The sequence below is a fragment of the Chanodichthys erythropterus genome, chromosome 12, assembly GCF_024489055.1.
Source record: "Chanodichthys erythropterus isolate Z2021 chromosome 12, ASM2448905v1, whole genome shotgun sequence".
Lineage (NCBI taxonomy): Eukaryota > Metazoa > Chordata > Actinopteri > Cypriniformes > Xenocyprididae > Chanodichthys > Chanodichthys erythropterus.
The window spans coordinates 47,177,151-47,196,762 of NC_090232.1; the positions used below are offsets into that span (position 1 = coordinate 47,177,151).

General features: G+C 42.0%; 1 protein-coding gene across 1 annotated transcript in view; it reads right to left on the minus strand.

Annotated features, from left to right (window-relative positions):
• Nucleotides 1-360: 360 nt before the first annotated feature.
• The window catches only part of LOC137031476 (complement C3-like), a 40,788-nt gene continuing 21,536 nt past the window's right edge, over nucleotides 361-19,612 (minus strand). The window contains exons 29-41 of the mRNA XM_067402453.1: nucleotides 17,741-17,904; nucleotides 17,457-17,615; nucleotides 15,663-15,722; nucleotides 15,386-15,476; nucleotides 15,014-15,062; nucleotides 14,593-14,683; nucleotides 14,162-14,251; nucleotides 6,296-6,401; nucleotides 5,055-5,144; nucleotides 4,879-4,959; nucleotides 4,078-4,161; nucleotides 1,274-1,409; nucleotides 361-741 (exon numbers count right to left, since the gene is read on the minus strand). Coding sequence (XP_067258554.1) covers nucleotides 603-741; nucleotides 1,274-1,409; nucleotides 4,078-4,161; nucleotides 4,879-4,959; nucleotides 5,055-5,144; nucleotides 6,296-6,401; nucleotides 14,162-14,251; nucleotides 14,593-14,683; nucleotides 15,014-15,062; nucleotides 15,386-15,476; nucleotides 15,663-15,722; nucleotides 17,457-17,615; nucleotides 17,741-17,904 — 1,340 coding nt within the window. The 3' untranslated portion in view covers nucleotides 361-602. The remainder of the gene's footprint in view (nucleotides 742-1,273; nucleotides 1,410-4,077; nucleotides 4,162-4,878; nucleotides 4,960-5,054; nucleotides 5,145-6,295; nucleotides 6,402-14,161; nucleotides 14,252-14,592; nucleotides 14,684-15,013; nucleotides 15,063-15,385; nucleotides 15,477-15,662; nucleotides 15,723-17,456; nucleotides 17,616-17,740; nucleotides 17,905-19,612) is intronic.

Consider the following 19,612-nt stretch of genomic DNA (forward strand, 5'->3'; position numbering starts at 1 on the left):
ATTTAAGCAGCTTTTATAAATGTGCCTTAGAAAAAAATGATATGCATCTTGAGACTAAACAATGCCATTGACATATTTTAAGATATGTCAGAACAAGTTGCTTTCAGTTAAGCCTTGTCTGTGAAACCTGGGGTAAGAGTTTTAAGTATATGTTTGTTTGATGTTCATAAGCTTTATATTACCATTGAGTTAACTGTAAATATAACTGGAATTCAGAAATACAATATACTTGATTTGTGATCATAGATAAAAAAAAAAAAAAAAAAAAAAAAAATCAACTACTCTAAACATATCAAATCATACGTTTATTATTTTGGGTTAGTGAAAAATGTAATGATCAGAACACTCTTTTGATCAACTTCGAATTTTTTTTTATTATGGAAATCAGCTTAAACATGTAACATTTCTTTTGGAATGGCATTGCAATCAAGTAATGCTTATTATAGAGTAAAATTATATTTACTGAAAAAAGTAACAGTTGCGTTTATGCAATTATGTTTAATAGTTATAAGCAAGCTATACTGACTTTCTGAATTGTAATATTTAATTATGTCATTGAGCATCTCAAAGCATCAGTCTGGCATTAGGGCCGTTTTGACTGATTAGCCGCAGCCGAAGCGCAGATCCTGTTGGAGACTCAACATGCCGTTGTATTTTTCTTTGAGTTCAGCACTTATCTTGCTCTGCTCCAAGCTGGGCCAAAACTCCACCCACGTCCTCTCGCCCAGAGCGTACTGAATTCTGAAGAGGAATCAGAGGAAGGACATTTCTAAGTAAGTGTGTAAAAGAAACATGGACACATTCTCTAAACATTTGCACCACTTTGAGTGTTACTTCAGTGAGAAACTCTGCATTTTACATGCTTCTTTTTTGTTGTAAATGAGGTTTCTGATCCCAGACAGTAACATAATCTGGCCCAGATCCGGTCCACATCTGGTACATGTGGATTAGACACGGACCAGATCTGGGCCGACACTATGTTGCCGTCAGGGATAGAATGCAGCATTTTAAGAAAAATCAGTGCTATTTGTACTAATACGTTCCACTTAAGCATGCTTAAACAATTTTATTTAAAAGAGATATTTGAGTAATTTTTCAGTTTGCATACTTCCTTCAGTGAATTAGACACAAAAACAATACAGACAAACAAATAACAGACACCGTCAGCAGATACACATACAGTATCTCACACTCTCTCATGAATACAGAGGTACATTCACAGATCACAACACACACACACACACACTTTGGATCACAGTTCAAGTGCACTTACTTTCCACCTTCCAGTTGGACATCATCAGACTGGCCCATGATCAGATAGCTCTCACCCCGCTTCAGATCCAAAGCTTCTTTGCAAGAGATCTGTACAGTGAAAATGCGCTGCTTCCCCACCACATTGTTTTCCGTTTCTACACAAATATGCAACATTTAAATACTGTATTAACACAATATACTGCAGTGCTTCCCACAGGTTTGAAATATATTTGCGGTGGTAGCCGGGCGAAAAATCCTCCTATTACCCACGGCACAAAAATGGTCTACTACATGTGACAAACAAATAATGTGTGATTTTTAACAGTATTTTTATTCATTGAAATAAATTTTCATTACATAGCATATTACATTTAATTACATACTAATATTATGCATTATTATGCATTGTAAATTATGCAAAATTACAGCATTTAAATGGGTCACCTTTTCCTATGTTCTCCTTGCTGTCATATAGTGTCTCTCTCAGTGAATGGGACACAGATTTTACTAGTAAAATTTATCAAATTAATAATATACATGTGTCAAATAATGTTCTTAGTCTTTTCTTCCTGTGGGAGAGACTACAATAATTTACTATGAATTAAATGGAAATCAAATTAAATACAATTTATTGTGTAACCAAAATACCAATAATGCCCAAAAGAAAAAGAAAAAAAAAAATAGCGTGTGACTTTTAATTATAAACAAGCCCGAAATACACAGGGACTCTTATTTTGAAATGTCTGCACTATTGCAGGCTGATCCTTCAGATTCTTACAGTCGTCTAAAACATTTTATATAAAGGCCATGAAGTAGACTTTGTAATAATTCATCAACTTGAGTTCATTAGCAATCGCTTAGCATAAATATTTTTCATTGATTGATAATCACTTTGAAGCAGACTGAAGCGCTGTTGCACGAGCTTGTAGAAAGCACAACAGTGCCGCCTAGTGACTTTGCAAAATGGAGCGCCTGTAGGAATGTCAGAATGTAAACAGTTCTGACGCACACGTAACGAGCAGGTATGAAACGACTAGTTTATCGATCGCGGATGGTTTCATTATCTTGCGAGGATATAAAAGTATAAGAGGATAAAAATAATAAAAGCAAAAATGTGTCTCCAAATACACTTGGGCGGCCGTTATTATACGTGGGCGGCCCGCCCAAGTAAAGTCTATGTGTGGGAAGCACTGCACTGTATCGAACACAAATCACAATCACACAAGGATCTTGACATGTCTGATTGTCTCTCTGAGACATTGAGTTTGTATTGGCACAACACAACTAAAATAATCTTTGTTTCTCCTAAAACACTGTAAAGACCATTAAAGGAATAGTTCCGCCAAAAATGAAAATTCTGTCATTATTTACTCACCCTCAGTTTGTTCCATACCTGTATGAGTTTCTTTCTTCTGTTGAACTAAAAAAGAAGATATTCTGAAAAATGCTGGTGTGTGATTGCAAATTTAAGAATCTGTTGAAAATCTGCTGATCCTACATCCTGACATAACCTCACATGAAATACTAAGGTGAAGTACACTGTATGACGACGACATCCGATTCATGATTCTGTTTAGCAAAGTTTCCAGCAAGAGTCTTCTGCCAGATCCTGTTCTCATTATTGTATGTCTAATGAGTGATTACTGAAATTCTCACCTTTTGTCATTAATGGCTCTCGGAGCTAGCCTGGTAATACCAGACTCTGCTACTTCACTTTGCTTCGTAGACAGAGTCTGGAATGGCATAATAGAGAAGTGTTTTCTCTCTCGCCAGGGGGCGCTTGTCTGAAGTTTAAAATCATTGGTTCCCCGTAAGCCAATCAGATACGTTTAGTTATGACGTATGTTATGTGCCTGTACAGCCGCATCGAAGCACAGACATCATGCATGCATCGAACTCAAATCTATGATTGAACTTCCACTGTAAACCTGTTGTAAACACATGATAAAACAAATGTTTATCAAACACTCTTCTTGTTCTGGCTTCAGTTTGAAAAAGAGTTAAATGTTCTCCATAACAGAGCGAATTGCATCCCGTGTCTCGTTTCCCATTTCCGCGGTCGTTTCGGTTTTCGATTTCTCTAACCTACAATGTAAAACTCTGCGCTTAGCATCTACGTCACGGCTCTCAGCCCGCCCTCTGTTCGTTGATTGGCCCGGCTGTTTCCAGACCGGTGGTAAACAGAAAGCTCTGACGCTGTCTCAGACTGAGTACAGAAGCGAAATGAAATTGAGCGGAAGTAGGAAGTCTGACGTAGTCAGGCTATCTCGTAGCCCCTGTCCCATTCTTTGAATAGGTATGCTGATTGGATTAGGACTTGCGACACTCTAGAGTCTGGGGCGGGTTCCTATCCCTGAATACTTCATTTGCATAAACACTGCCCCCTAAAATGTATATAAACTTCAATGTACACTGCCTTAGTTAGACATCCAAGTCTCCTGGTCTTCGCTTCTGAGATTTCCAACACTGGTAATCAAACATTTGACGATAGCCATCGTATTACATAGTTTTTTTTTCCTACAATGTAAGTCAGTTACAACAGTGAACTGTCTGGCTTCCCATATTCTTTAAAATATGTTCTTTTTAGTTCAACAGAAGAAAGAAACTCGTACAGGTTTGAGTGAGTAAATGACTAATTTTAATTTCTGGGTGAACTAACCCTTTGAGACCAGACGTGGGTAGCTTATAGTCTGTGGGTTAAACTTAAACCAGATATTAGCAGAAGATCTGTAAACACTTTACATCTTACTGCTGAAATAAGTGGGAAACTTAATCTTTCAATTGACAGAATTTATACATGGTGGTTTGAGTGAAGAATTATACCTGTTTTGAGGGCACTTTCAATCCTCATATTGTAATAAACTGATGAAGCGTCATCATCTGCCCTCAGCAGAACAGCCTTATAAACTGTAAAAATTGATAAATTTGATTTAGCATCTTATCACATCATTAATTAATTTATATATATATATATATATATATATATATATATATATATATATATATATATATATATATATATATATATATATACGCAGTGGGTACGGAAAGTATTCAGACCCCCTTAAAGTTTTTCACTCTTTGTTATATTGCAGCCATTTGCTAAAATCATTTAAGTTCATTTTTTTCCTCATTAATGTACACACAGCACCCCATATTGACAGAAAAACACAGAATTGTTGACATTTTTGCATATTTATTAAAAAAGAAAAACTGAAACATCACATGTGACACTCATATATTTAACAAAGGTGCTGTTCATTTCTTCTGATCATCCTTGAGATGGTTCTACAGCTTCATTTGAGTCCAGCTGTGTTTGATTATATTGATTCGGACTTGATTAGGAAAGCCACACACCTGTCTATATAAGACCTTACAGCTCACAGTGCATGTCAGAGCAAATGAGAATTAATGAGAAAAAAAAAAGTTAACTTAAATGATTTAAGCAAATACCTGCAATATAACAAAGAGTGAGAAATTTAAGGGGGTCTGAATACTTTCCGTACCCACTGTATGTATGTATGTATATATATATATATATATATATATATATATATATATATATATATATATATATATATATATATATATATATATATATATTAGACACGCATGATAATTTACCGTAATTTATTTTTGGTTCACATGCTTTCTTATTACGCTGAGCCTCGATAATTTTCTCCTTCCGTTGAAGACTGCAGTTTTCTGTATCAGCAATAGACAGAGAAATAAACCTGCTGTGGATTAACAGCATATAACTCTTACTTAAACTTTCTATATGAAAACAAAATGCACATTACCTTCGGCACACCGACAGACATCTTGCTTACAGATTTTTTGAAGAGCTCCTTCCTTCCTGGTCGGATGATAAAACTTCACACAGCGATTTTCTAAACATGGAGGAATCAGGAATCACATGGTCACACAGGTACTGTATACAGTGTTTATTGTGTTGTAGCATCAGAGATATAGCAGTCAGCCATGGAAATAATCTCCAAATAGATAAAATATTCAATGAACATATACAACATCTTTTACAGTAATCATTATGTTTATTTTAAATGATGTTAAGCTCAAAGTTAGTGCAAATCTCAACTAAATTCTTCAGTTGTTAGATTTGTGTCAGTGGAACCCTGAGAAATGTATGTTGCGAATGTAACAAGAATTTAACCTTAAGATAAATTGTATTAACTATGATTCAGTAGATATATGTTTAATAACTTTAATTAGAAGCTCAACGTGCTGCAAGTGTAAAAAACACCAGCAAATTAAGAAAACATTGCATAATGCAACCAAATACAGAAATGTGCTGCAAATAGCACAGACCACGGTTAAGGGGATCCCAACAAGTGATGAACCCGGCTGGGACCGCTTGTTGTTCATCAGTGGTATATATATATATATATATATATATATATATATATATATATATATATATATATATATATATATATATAAAACACTGTAATAAAATGACACTATATGCCCATTCCATAGAGACTCTGTCTGTTCCTTAAATAATGAGGAAAATAACATGTTTACTAAGGGATCTGGAAAAAATCTGATTGTGATTAAACCAGATAATAGCAAAATAAGGTCACAAAACACTGGACTATTGATATAGATGCTAGTATTTGTCAAAGTATTTGATGCTATGCTTGAAGTATATATATATATATATATATATATATATATATATATATATATATATATATATATATATATATATATATATTTATATATTAAAAAAAAAAAAAATATATATATATATATATATATATATATATATATATATATATATATATATATATATATATATATGAAGAATAAAATAACATTGTTTCTAATGTTCTAAATGAGTGCACTTCATTGAGGCAAGTATCTGTAGTACATACATCTGTAGTTTTACATCAAACAAATCAATATTCAGAAGCATTTATGGTTGGGTCTGGTAAACAAATTTGTTTCCTGATGAACTGATAAAAGTATATGCAATTTATGTCAGGTTACTGGAGTGTTTGCATGTACATCAGTTTCATACCTATAGAGTAGTATTCATATACAGTCACTGCTGCTGGTTGAATATAGCCTCCGTTCATAACCCTGTGCAGCCTGAAGGTGATCCTATCTTTCCTTTTATGAGAAATCTGCAAGTTCAAGCGCAAATAGCAGACACTTTAGACTAGGGATGCGGGAATGACTGTTAAAATAAATAAAAAACAAAATAAAACGTCTCGGTTACGTATGTAACCCTCGTTCCCTGAAGGAGGGAACGGAGACGTACGTCAGTAGTGACAGACGAATTGGGATATCGCTTAGAGAGCCCTATCATCTTCGTGTAAACTAAAACAAGCCAATGGAATTGGCGTGCGATATTTGCATAATGCGCACCGCCCCCGACAGGTGTATATAAATAGGAAGCAGATGCAATCGCACTCTGTTTTTCGCTGAGGAGACAACTGGTGTCCGCACTACAGCGAGGGTACAGAAACTGTGGCGACGGGACGTACGTCTCCGTTCCCTCCTTCAGGGAACGAGGGTTACATACGTAACCGAGACGTTCCCTTTCAGTCGGTCACGTTCGACGTACGTCAGTAGTGACCGACGAATTGGGATCCCAACTAAAGCGCCACAGTTACGAAACCCCTTCCAGTGCCCAGCACAAGCTCAGCCGCCCATAGCACCGGCTGGCGGTGAAGGGGGCGAGCTTACACCGAGAGAGTCTACTGCTGTCTAACCACTACCCACTAAGTAAACTAGACACACTGGGGAAGCGAACCCGTAAGGGACGCTGCGGAAACCACTACCTACCCAATGGGGGAGGAGTTTACGTGGGAATGCACATATGGACTGGCCCGGAGGGGCAGTACGCATATGGAGTCCCTGGGATGGCTCCACCTGGTTAGGGGGAGACTCATCTGACAGGTGACAGCAGAGCTGGCTCTGCTAAGGGAAAGACACGGACTCGGCCCGTAGGGAGTTTTAAACCGTGGAAAATACACATATGGGACCGCTCACGTAGAGGGGTCACGACATATGGGCCCCAGCCAACAGACAGCGTCAGCGACGGATGTAGGCCTGGCATCAGACACTCCGCAATGTCCGAGCCGAAGGGGGAGGCGGAGGAACTCGACAGGGTTCACCAAGCGGGGAACACGACTGGAGTGAAAGTATGCACGTATCCGGCCAGTGGCGGGAATGGCATTGCAAGCCGACACTTAGAGTGGGTACAACACGTCTACCGACTAGTGGATGCGAGTACACGCGAGGATACCGGCTCTACACGTAGGCTATAAAACCTAGCGAACGTGTTAGGTGTCGCCCAGCCCGCAGCTCTATAGATATCTGTCAGCGAGGCGCCATGAGCCAGCGCCCAGGAAGAGGCCACCCCTCTGGTGGAGTGGGCTCTCAACCCGAGCGGGCAAGGCACGCCCTGGGATTCGTACGCCAAGGCGATGGCATCCACTATCCAGTGGGCCATCCTCTGCTTGGAGACAGCCTTTCCCTTCTGCTGGCCTCCGTAACAGATGAAGAGCTGATCTGAGGTCCTGAAGCTTCGCGTTCTGTCCACGTAAACGCGCAGAGCGCGGACGGGACAGAGCAAAGCTAGGGCTGGGTCTGCCTCCTCCGAGAGCAGCGCTTGCAGGTTCACTACCTGATCTCTGAAGGGAGTGGTAGGAACCTTGGGCACGTATCCAGGCCGGGGTCTCAGGATGACGTGAGAAGCACCGGGCCCGAATTCTAGGCACGTTTCGTCGACCGAAAATGCATGCAGATCCCCTACCCTCTTCAGGGAAGCCAATGCAACCAGAAGAACCGTCTTAAGAGACATTAGTTTCAGGTCGACTGATTGCAAAGGTTCGAAGGGATGACCCCAGAGAGCTGTGAGAACCAGGGTCAAATCCCAAGAGGGTACGGAGGAAGGGCGAGGAGGATTCAGTCTCCTGGCCCCCCTCAGGAATCTGACGATCAGATCGTGTTTCCCCAGGGACTTACCCTCAACTGCATGGTGATGTGCGGCAATGGCGGCAACATACACCTTGAGGGTGGAGGGAGACAGCCTTCGCTCCAACCCATCTTGCAGAAAGGAAAGCACGGATCCGACCGAACATGATCGGGGGTCCTCTCGGCGAGAGGCGCACCATTCGACGAACAGGTTCCACTTCAGCGCGTAGAGATTCCTAGTGGAAGGAGCTCTAGCGGAAGTGATGGTGTCTACGACCGCTTGCGGGAGATCACTCAGAACCTCCGCATCCCGTCCAGGGACCACACGTGGAGGTTCCACAGATCGGGACGCGGGTGCCACAGGGTGCCCCGTCTCTGAGTCAGGGGGTCCTTCCTCAGAGGAATCGGCCAGGGAGGTGCTGTCACGAGGAGAATGAGGTCTGAGAATCAGGTCCGAGTGGGCCAGTACGGAGCCACTAACAGAACCTGCTCCCCGTCCTCCCTGACCTTGCACATGAGTTGTGCGAGAAGGCTCACTGGGGGAAACGCATGTTTGCGCAGACCCGGGGGCCAGCTGTGTGCCAGGGCATCCGTGCCGAGCGTGCCGCCGGTCAGGGAATAAAACCACTGGCGGAGGGCAGTTTCCGGGGAGGCAAGCAGGACTACCTGGGCCTCGCCGAAACGCTGCCAAATCAGCTGGACCGCCTGGGGGTGGAGCCGCCACTCGCCCGCAAGTAGATGCTGCCGTGACAGCTCGTCGGCTGCACGGTTGAGCACACCTGAGACACGAGTGGCCCGAAGGGACCTCAGATCCTTCTGACTCCACAACAAGAGATGGCGGGCGAGTTGCAACATGCGACGGAAGCGTAGACCACCTTGACGGTAGGTGTACGCAACGGCCGCAATGCTTAGTGAGCGGACTAGAACGTGCTTGCCTGACAACAGCTCCTTGAAGCGGGCCAGCGCAAGACGAACCGCTAGCAACTCGAGGCAATTGGTATGCCAATGCAGCTGAGGCCCCGTCCAAAGACCTGTCACTGCATGCCCGTTGTACGTGGCCCCCCATCCCGTGGCAGAGACATCTGTGGAGACCACAGCGTGCCTGGACACTCGTTCGAGGGGTACTCCGGCCCACAGGAACGAAGGGTCCAACCACCGGATAAGGGTGCGACGGCAGCTCGGTGTCACGGGGACACGGAGCGTGCCGCACTGCCACGCCCATCTCGGGACCCAGCCGCGGAGCCAGTGTTGAAGCGGTCTCATATGAAGCAATCCGAGCGGTGTTACCGCGGCTGCAGATGCCATATGCCCCAGGAGCCTCTGAAAATCTTTCAGTGGAGCCGCTGTCCTGCACTTGAGCGAGCTCAGGCAGTTCAACACCGACTGGACGCGCACCTCGGTGAGACGCGCAGTCCGTGCGACCGAGTCTAGCTCGAGACCGAAACAAGAGATCCTCTACCCGGGGGCGAGTTTGCTCTTGTCCCAGTTGACCTGAAGACCCAACCGGTTGGGAGCTACAACCATGTCGGGTAGGACTTTGTACTGACATGCCCGACCCTCGAACGCAGACCGACCTAGGAAGGGTCTGTGTCGAGGCAGAATCGAGACATGAAAGTATGCGTCCTTCAGGTCTATTGCTGCAAACCAATCCTGGGGACGGTCCAGGATTGGCCGTAGCCCACCGCCCTTTTACGGTACAATGAAGTAGGGGCTGTAAAACCCCGACTTCATATCGGCTGGAGGGACCGGCTTGATTGTGCCCTTCGCCAGGAGGACAGCCATCTCCACCCGGAGAACAGGAGCACTGTCCAACGACACCGGAGTGAAGTGGACAGCCCTGAAGACCGGGGGACGCCGGGCGAACTGAATCGCATAGCCGAGTCTGATAGTACGAATGAGCCAACTGGACAGGCTGGGGAGCGTGCTCCATGCTTCCAGACACTGAGCCAGCAGGACCAAAGGCACCACAGACGCACCGGGGGTGGGGCAGCAAGGCAGAGAGGGACCCGACCCGGACGGCTTGGGGGCGGCCCGGAGTGGGGTCAGACTCTGCGAGGCAGCAGTGTGCATGGGAGACGGCGCACGGGACGCGGTCTGCACCATCACACTGCCACCTGCTGGCGAATGGGGAGGGAGCTGACAGCAGCGAGGCGGAGCCTGGCACACTGGCAGACACCCCCTGTTGTGACCTGGAGTTTGAGGAAACTGCTCCTTTTGTGGCAAAGTGGGTACCGCTGGACTCCGGAGAGCCAGCGGCGGTAGATGGACAGCCGCCACAAAATCCCCCCGGCCCTCCTCTGGGGGTGGGAGAGCAGATGGAATACTCTCCCAAAGGGCAGGAACCTTCCGCTCCAGGTCGCCCGTCTCAGGGCCGAGTTTTCCCCGACCGCTTGCCACCTGGCTGGCAGAGACGGGCTGGGCACCACGTCCGCGCCCGGCACCCTGCTGTTTGGCTGGTGTAGGCTGCTGCTTTGCCAACTTAGCAGGGGCGGAGGAAGACGCAGGCGGGCGCCCTCGGCGACGAGCGGGCTGAGGCTGAGCCACGGGCGGCTGGGTGGAGGCAGCAGCGGACCGCCGTGGCATGACATGTCTGATAGCCTCAGCCTGCTTCTGTGCAGCGGAGGACTGTTGGGCACAGCTCTCCACCGCGTCGCCGAAAAGGCCGACCGGAGACACGGGGGAATCCAGGAACCGATGTTTGTCGGTCTCCCTCATGTCTGCCAAGGTCAGCCAGAGGTGGCGTTGCTGGGCTACCAGAGTAGACATCGCCTGGCCAACAGAACGCGCTGTCACTTTCGTTGCCCGGAGGGCAAGGTCAGTGGCAGCGCGCAGCTCCCCAAGCAGCTGTTGGTCAGGACCTTCCTGGGGCATCTGCGACAGCGCTTTTGCCTGATAGACCTGCAAAAGGGCCACCGCGTGCAGGGCAGAGGCAGCCTGCCCACAGGCACTGTAAGCTTTCTCAGTCAGACCGGCTGAGAATTCACAGGCCTGGGACGGGAGACGCGGCTCACCGCGCCAGCCAGCGGCCGTTGGACACAACTGCGTCGCAACAGACCGCTCGACTGGCGGGATCTTCGCGTACCCCCTGGCTAGCCCGCCGTCCAGGGAGGTGAAGGCGGACGAGGGACCAGGCACTGTACGAGCCCCAAGCGGAGCTTGCCAAGACCTGGTCACCTCATCGTGTACTTCCGGGAAGAAAGGCATTGGGGGGACGCTGGATTTGACCAGCGCGACCCCCGCCAAGTACCAATCGTCCAACCGAGATGGGCCGGGACAGGGTGGAGGGTTCCACTCAAGCCCGACGCACAAGGCGGCCCGGGAGAGCACAGCCGTAAGCTCGGGATCCGACTCGGGCAACGCTACCGTCCCGGGCGGCAGCGCGTCCGAATCCTCCCCCGAGGACTCAGGCTCACCTTCCGATGCAGCGATCGACATCTGATCCGCCGCCGGCACACCAAAGGTAACGGCTGGACAGTCCGTAGAGGGCCCAGCGGAAACCAACGGTGGCACGATGGGTTGCGGTGCTGATGAGGCGGCAGGGGCCCGAGGAGCGTTTCCGCTCGGCGGGGAAGCCCTGACCGAAATCCTCCGGTCACCCTTCCTATACAGCGCCGTACCGTCATTCCGGTTCCCGGGGCCGGAAAAAACGGTCGTACGCGGCATAGGAGAGGGGACCCCCGCTTCCTGAGACTTCAGGAAGGAGAGTCTCGACCTCAGCATCGCGATAGTCATGTTCCCGCAATGGGAACATGAACCATCCACAAAAGCTGCTTCAGCGTGCAGAATGCCCAAACACGAGATGCAACGATTGTGCCCATCAGCAGGGACCAGGGAACGACCGCACCCATTAACGCACAGACGAAATGACATACTGTCAGGGTTCGTCTGTAAAGCTCTTTTAGAAGGGGAAGTCAACTCACTCGTGCTGAAGCACCCAGGGAGCGACGCGATGTGTCAGGTACACCACTCCCTGACACACCGAGGAACCGGCCCAAATCGCTACACACGCACACGCTCTTTGTGTTGCTGTGAAAACAGCAGTTTTCGAGCTTATAGCTCAGCTCCTCGGAGACTCGCGACCTCGCTGAACGTGCCCTTTCACCAGCACTGAAAGCTCGCTGTAAATCCTCTTCTGAGGCAATGTTTTAGAATAAAACAAACGAAGAAAGGAGTCTTCTAAAACAGGACACCAGTGAATGGCTCCGAAGCGAAAGACAGAGTGCGATTGCATCTGCTTCCTATTTATATACACCTGTCGGGGGCGGTGCGCATTATGCAAATATCGCACGCCAATTCCATTGGCTTGTTTTAGTTTACACGAAGATGATAGGGCTCTCTAAGCGATATCCCAATTCGTCGGTCACTACTGACGTACGTCGAACGTGACCGACTGAAAGGGAACAAGTATTAGAATCAAACAGCCTTGTGTGACTGTGCAGAAAACCCCTATATCACCATGCACCTATATATAAAATGTAGATAAAAAATTAACTAATTAATCACATTTTGTTTTCTGTAATTAATCAAGATTAATCGTTTTTGCCTTGTTTTTGTCCTTAAAACGCTCTTGTGTGAAGAACTAATTTCTTTTGCATCTCATCCCACATCTCTGTTGCTATAATGTAATTTTAGAGTTAGTAACAGAGGCTTGAGCGAGAGATTAAGTGTGTTTTAATTTACCTGAGTCTGTTCATCTCTCAAAAATGTTTGGCAGTAGAATCTCTACTAATAGTGAAACTGCAAGTTTATCTGCTTCAAGAACAGTGATGCTACTACCCGTTTACTGAGAAATGTGGCTTTTAAGGTTAGAAACTATTTTAAGTCGTGGGGCAGTGCTAACAACAAGTTTCTGTGCACGTGTATATTTCCGTGAGAGTGCACTTGCGTCTATCTGCCGCTAATGTAGAACGCTGAAGGCGAGCAGAAATGAGAAAGGCTACACTACAGCTCTCTGCTTGCAGCACCTCAGTCACCCAGTGCAATCACTGCAGTTGAACTGGTTTGTAAATTCTGCTCTGTTTCATTGGTCCATTTCTTTACAGCTCTTACTACAGTCTTGACTGATTTAAGTTTCTGCTTATAGGCTGGGAGAAGATAAACCAAACTGTGATCAGAGGGTCCCAAAGCCGCTCGAGGGACAGAGTGATACGCATCCTTTAAAACAGTGTATCAATGGTGAAGTATGTTACTGTCCCTGATGGGGCATGTGATTTTCTGTCTGCATTTAAGCAGTTCATGGGTGAGATTAGCTTTATTAAAATCATATTATATATATATATATATATATATATATATATATATATATATATAAATATATATATATATATATATATATATATATATATATATATAAAGCTTGATATGTCTTAAAAATAAATAAATAAATTCAAATTGAAAACAAACACTATGATTGTGTAATCCATTTGAAAGTTGCATTTCTCCCCACTGTACTGTGGAGATGGTGAGAAAAACACTAGTTTATTAATAAATAATTAAATAATTAAATCTGCTTGTGGTTTATTTTCTGACACATTCATAATCTTTACTTTGCCAGTGTTTTACACAGAATATGCCATTTATTACACCTATATTAAATATATTATAGACTCTATAATAAAGATTATATTAACAGGTGTTAAAGCAAAAAATAAATAAATAAATAAATAAAAAATTGTATATATATATATATATATATATATATATATATATATATATATATTTAGACTGAAAATGTTTTTGTCCACAAGATGTCGCTATAACACTGTTGTGTTAAGACAGATTCAAGTACCTTGTACTGTTTGAGCCTCTTGATGTACCATAGTGTTGTAATATTTAAGTAATAAAATTAATATAAATGTGCAATTAGTTGACTAATGGTTTTAATGAGTGACTACAAGTCGACTAGAAAAAAATATTTTGTCTGGGACAGCCGTAGTTTTCAGAGTAAAACTGACACAGAGACCTTGTCCAGGTAGATGATGAGGGATCCTCGCTCTGAAAGCTGCTTGTTCATCTCAAATTTCTCAATCAGCCTGTCATGTCCAGTTGACAACTACAAACACGGACAGAAAGTTATTATTTGAAAGTTTGACAGCTTTTCTCCTTATAGCCTACTTCTTTATGACCTTTAATGCAAATTGTGTCTGCATTTAGCCCCAGTGGCCAGCACAACTTCAGTGCAGTGCAGTGTATGGAAATTGTGAGAAAATTAAGCACAAACATTGTGTAACATTGAAATTGTAGCTGAAATATGTAGGCAGTTGCCGTACAAGTATAGAGTCCATGATAGGTCCGGACTTAACACTATATGCACATTTCAATTAAAAGTCCCTGGACTTGTTTATTCCATTTTGGCAATAGCAAATGTGATGAAAAAGAAAAGCTGATACTTACCACTTTCAGATCATTCTCATCCACAACAAATCCTGTCAGTAATGAAATGTCCAATATAGACATGGTGGCATCCTTGTCAGCGGACAGATACCTGTGGAGTCATCAATCCAAATGTTAGCTTTCTATAGCACTATATATGCATTAACAGAATTCAATAAATAAGTGGTTCAGGCAAGAGAATAGAATAAAGGCCATAATAAAGTACTGTAATTCCAGCCAAAACCTTTGACTGGTCACAGTGTTAAATGTTAAAATGTTAGAGGCTAAACTAAACTTACATTTTATATTTTTTATAATTGTCAAGGATTATTCACTGTATTGAGGTACTGTTTAGTAAAGTGAAATTTGAAAGTTCTACTAAATTGATATTTAGCTGGTTAGAACAGAAACATTGTGATGAAAATGGCACTTATTCACACACCTGGTATTGATAGTGAGTTTATAACTCTCAGTTGCACCGTGATATGTTACTAAAGAGAAAGAAAGAGAAAATTAAACCAGTAATGTGTGAATCTCAAAAAATGTTCACCCCAAAACCAAAATAAAACTATTTTACTTAATTGTATTAAGTCTGGACCATTACTTTTTTTTTTTTTTTTTTGTACCTTGTAAAATTATTTATGACAATTAAACAATGAAAAATGCAAACAATCTTTCATTATGCAATATATTTTGACATTTCACTCTCCACCATATGACACCAGTGGAAGTACTGAAATGACATATTTTGTATTTATGATCATCATGTCTCCCTTTCAGAATATAAGACACAAAACAGTAGACTAAATTTTACCTTGATCGTCCCTCTCAAAAGTCAAATCAAGCTCAAAGTTCTTGCAGGTGCCACTGCTCTCTTTTGGTTTTGCATAATACTCAGTCACAACCTGCAGAGAAGAAAATATCACAAAGTCATTTCTTGAATGCAGACTAAATACAAGAAGATTTAGGAGTAAAAGCTAGTGTAGATGCTCATTTGCTTTCAGTCAAAATCAACTGAGGTCAGTAGTTGGTTTTGTTATTAGTGAATTCTCAGTTTGCTGTTTTGATTATTGCTTTCTTCAGTTACTCACAGTTACAGAGGCCTCTCCAGCACCCTTGGCACTGACAGTGATCTCCCTATTAGATGGAATCTGTTGATGAAAATAATAATAAAATGTACATTTTTAATATGAAATACTCATCTTGATAAAATGTATCAAATGTAGCTGATTAATATCAGACTGAGAACTAAATTATTTCCACTTAAGCCAAGTATACATCCAGAATTATTGCTCATACAATATGACTAGCAAATATACAAACCCGATTCCAAAAAAGTTGGGACACTGTACAAATTGTGAATAAAAAAGGAATGCAATAATTTACAAATCTCATAAACTTATATATTTTATTCACAATAGAATATAGATAACATATGAAATCCAAAATGAGACAATATTTGGCATGACATTTCAAAATGTCTCTCTTTCAACATTTGATGAGAGCTACACATTCCAAAAAAGTTGGGACAGGTAGCAATAAGAGGCTGGAAAAGTTAAATGTACATATAAGGAACAGCTGGAGGACCAATTTGCAACTTATTAGGTCAATTGGCAACATGAGTGGCAGTGTCTCTCAGAAGTCAAGATGGGCAGAGGATCACCAATTCCCCCAATGCTGCAGCGAAAAATAGTGGAGCAATATCAGAAAGGAGTGTCTCAGGAAAAATTGCAAAGAGTTTGAAGTTATCATCATGTACAGTGCATAATATCATCCAAAGATTCAGAGAATCTGGAACAATCTCTGTGCGTAAGGGTCAAGCCCGGAAAACCATACTGGATGCCCGTGATCTTCGGGCCCTTAGACGGCACTGCATCACATACAGGAATGGTACTGTAATGGAAATCACAACATGGGCTCAGGAATACTTCCAGAAAACATTGTCGGTGAACACAATCCACCGTGTCATTCTCCGTTGCCGGCTAAAACTCTATAGGTCAAAAAAGAAGCCATATCTAAACATGATCCAGAAGCGCAGGCGTTTTCTCTGGGCCAAGGCTCATTTAAAATGGACTGTGGCAAAGTGGAAAACTGTTCTGTGGTCAGACGAATCAAAATTTGAAGTTCTTTTTGGAAAACTGGGACGCCATGTCATCCGGACTAAAGAGGACAAGGACAACCCAAGTTGTTATCAGCGCTCAGTTCAGAAGCCTGAATCTCTGATGGTATGGGGTTGCATGAGTGCGTGTGGCATGGGCAGCTTACACATCTGGAAAGGCACCATCAGTGCTGAAAGGTATATCCAAGTTCTAGTACAACATATGCTCCCATCCAGACGTCGTCTCTTTCAGGGAAGACCTTGCATTTTCCATGACAATGCCAGACCACATACTGCATCAATTACAACATCATGGCTGCATAGAAAAAGGATCCGGGTACTGACATGGCCACCCTGTAGTCCAGATCTTTCACCCATAGAAAATATTTGGTGCATCATAAAGAGGAAGATGCGACAAAGAAGACCTAAAACAGTTGAGCAACTAGAAGCCTGTATTAGACAAGAATGGGACAACATTCCTATTCCTAAACTTGAGCAACTTGTCTCCTCAGTCCCCAGACGTTTGCAGACTGTTATAAAAAGAAGAGGGGATGCTACACAGTGGTAAACATGGCCTTGTCCCAACTTTTTTGAGATGTGTTGATGCCATGAAATTTAAAATGAACTTATTTTTCCCTTAAAATTATACTTTTTCTCAGTTTAAACATTTTATATGTCATCTATGTTGTATTCTGAATAAAATATTGAAATTTGAAACTTCCACATCATTGCACTCTGTTTTTATTCACAATTTGTACACAGGTTTTTTAATTCAGCTCAAACTCACCTTCGTTGTTTTTGCGAGATGAGCGTCTTCTTTGCTGAACTTCCACACAATCGGCTGCCGGCTGCCTTCCACTCGGATCGTCACCTCCAGGTCTAACTGCTTTATGTCTTTCACATGAATCCTGTACTCAGCAACAGCCTGAAACACCATAATGGTGGCCTGGGAGGGAGGAGACGAGGCTTTAACTAGTTTTCAAAGCCATATTTTGGTTTCCCAGATGTTGCATAGTTAACACGTGGACAGATATGCAAAGCAGATGTGCATGTTTAATGTTCACTACAAACCTGGGTCGTGCCATATCCTCCACTGGACTTCCTCTGGCTGTTGAGCCAGTTTACAATGGGAGCTGCAGCCTGAAAATCTTTAGCTTTAACAAGAGCCAGAAGCGCATAGGCCGAAGCCTCAAGAGTAAAGTAACTGTTTCCAGAGACGGGCCAGTGACTCCTATCTGTATGGAATTAAATAAGTTCAGCTTTATTGGTATTTGTTTTTTTGTTTTTTTTTACCATACAAAGTGTTTCAAAACAGCTTTACAGTGTACAACTATTTTTTTTTTTTAAATAGTTGCCTGAATGAAAAGTAGATATGAAATTCAAGACATCACAAAGACAAACATCCACATTCTATCTCAGGGTTTCTCAAACATTTTTGAACTCCTTTCACAACCCCAGACTTTAAGTAGATTTTTATACCGATCAAATATAAATAATGCAGGATAGATATCATACAATTTATGAGTTTAAGTGATAGAATAAGCATCTTTATAGGGGTGGGTGATATGACCAAAATCTTATTTCATGATGTTAGACATTTTGTTTCATGATAACAATATATGGGGCACTCTACAGAATTGGTGCAAAGTCAGATTTGGAAATGTCTTGAAATTTTGTTTGTATGAAAACTGTATAATTTCCAAAGTACACATTTCAAGTAATTGTGCAGTTAATTCTCATATTGTATTTTTAGAAATTTTTGGACTCTCCCCAAATTTGACATTACCAAAACACAATAATAAGTAATTTAATAAGAAGGCTTACATTGACCTATTAAGATTTTGTTTACATCTACCTTGTAAATATATATATATATATATATATTTTTTTTTTGCTATTTTTTTTTTTAAAGTTCTCACAGGTAAATCAATAACAATTACAATTTTAACAATATTTCAAGTGTATATTTCTTTGTAAAAGGCATAATGTTTATCATACTGATTTCAAAGTGAAGGATTAATTACCTTGAATATACATTGAACGAAACAGTAGAATAACATCTTAGTTGATAATTCAATATACTTTATTTTTGACAAAACATCCATGTTTTGGTCATGACTGCAAATTTTCGGTAGTGACAGTGATGTTTTGGTAGCGACCACATAACATTACAGAATATTCACTCACATTCTATAACACTAATGATTTGCACAATAAAACATACTAAAATTCTAATGATTTGCATAACTGTACTAAAATTTTGTTTAAAACATTTTTATGTGTTCCTTTTTGTCACTACCAAAATAATGATTTCACTACTAAAAGGTAGTGAAGTTTCAATTTCAGTGACATTTTTAGATACTTTTGAGATGCTAATCAGCACATGGTTAGCTAGCACAGTTCTGAACAGTTTTACACACAAAAACTAAGTTTTATGGAATAACACCCAAACAAGTTTGCTTAGTTGCAGAAAAAGGGTGTTTGGTTTGATGTGCCTTAAAGTTATAGAGATTTTCAGACTTTTGAACTCAAAACCTATCTACTATCTACTATGAAAGAGAGGCTATTAGAGGGAGTGACACAGGAATATTTCCTGATCAAAAATGTAGAAGTGTGGTTAAAATCAAATTTTTAAAAACACATTTTTTTTACATTGTTTCATTATTTAAAAATAAAATATACAATAATATATTTTTTAACTTCACTTTAAAAAAAAAAAAAAAAAAAATCAAAAAGATATTTTTAAAAACAAGAAAGGAAAAAATGGCAAAGATTATTTCAACATCATTTTCACAAGTTTAACTAAGTTAAGCTTACTGATATTTTAAATATTATTGTGGGATTCAATAGATAATAAAAGGATCTTAGTAAACATCTAAAATTTAAATACTTAAATGCTTTTTAAATGTGTAAAGCAAACGTAAAATTGCATGTTCACTTTGT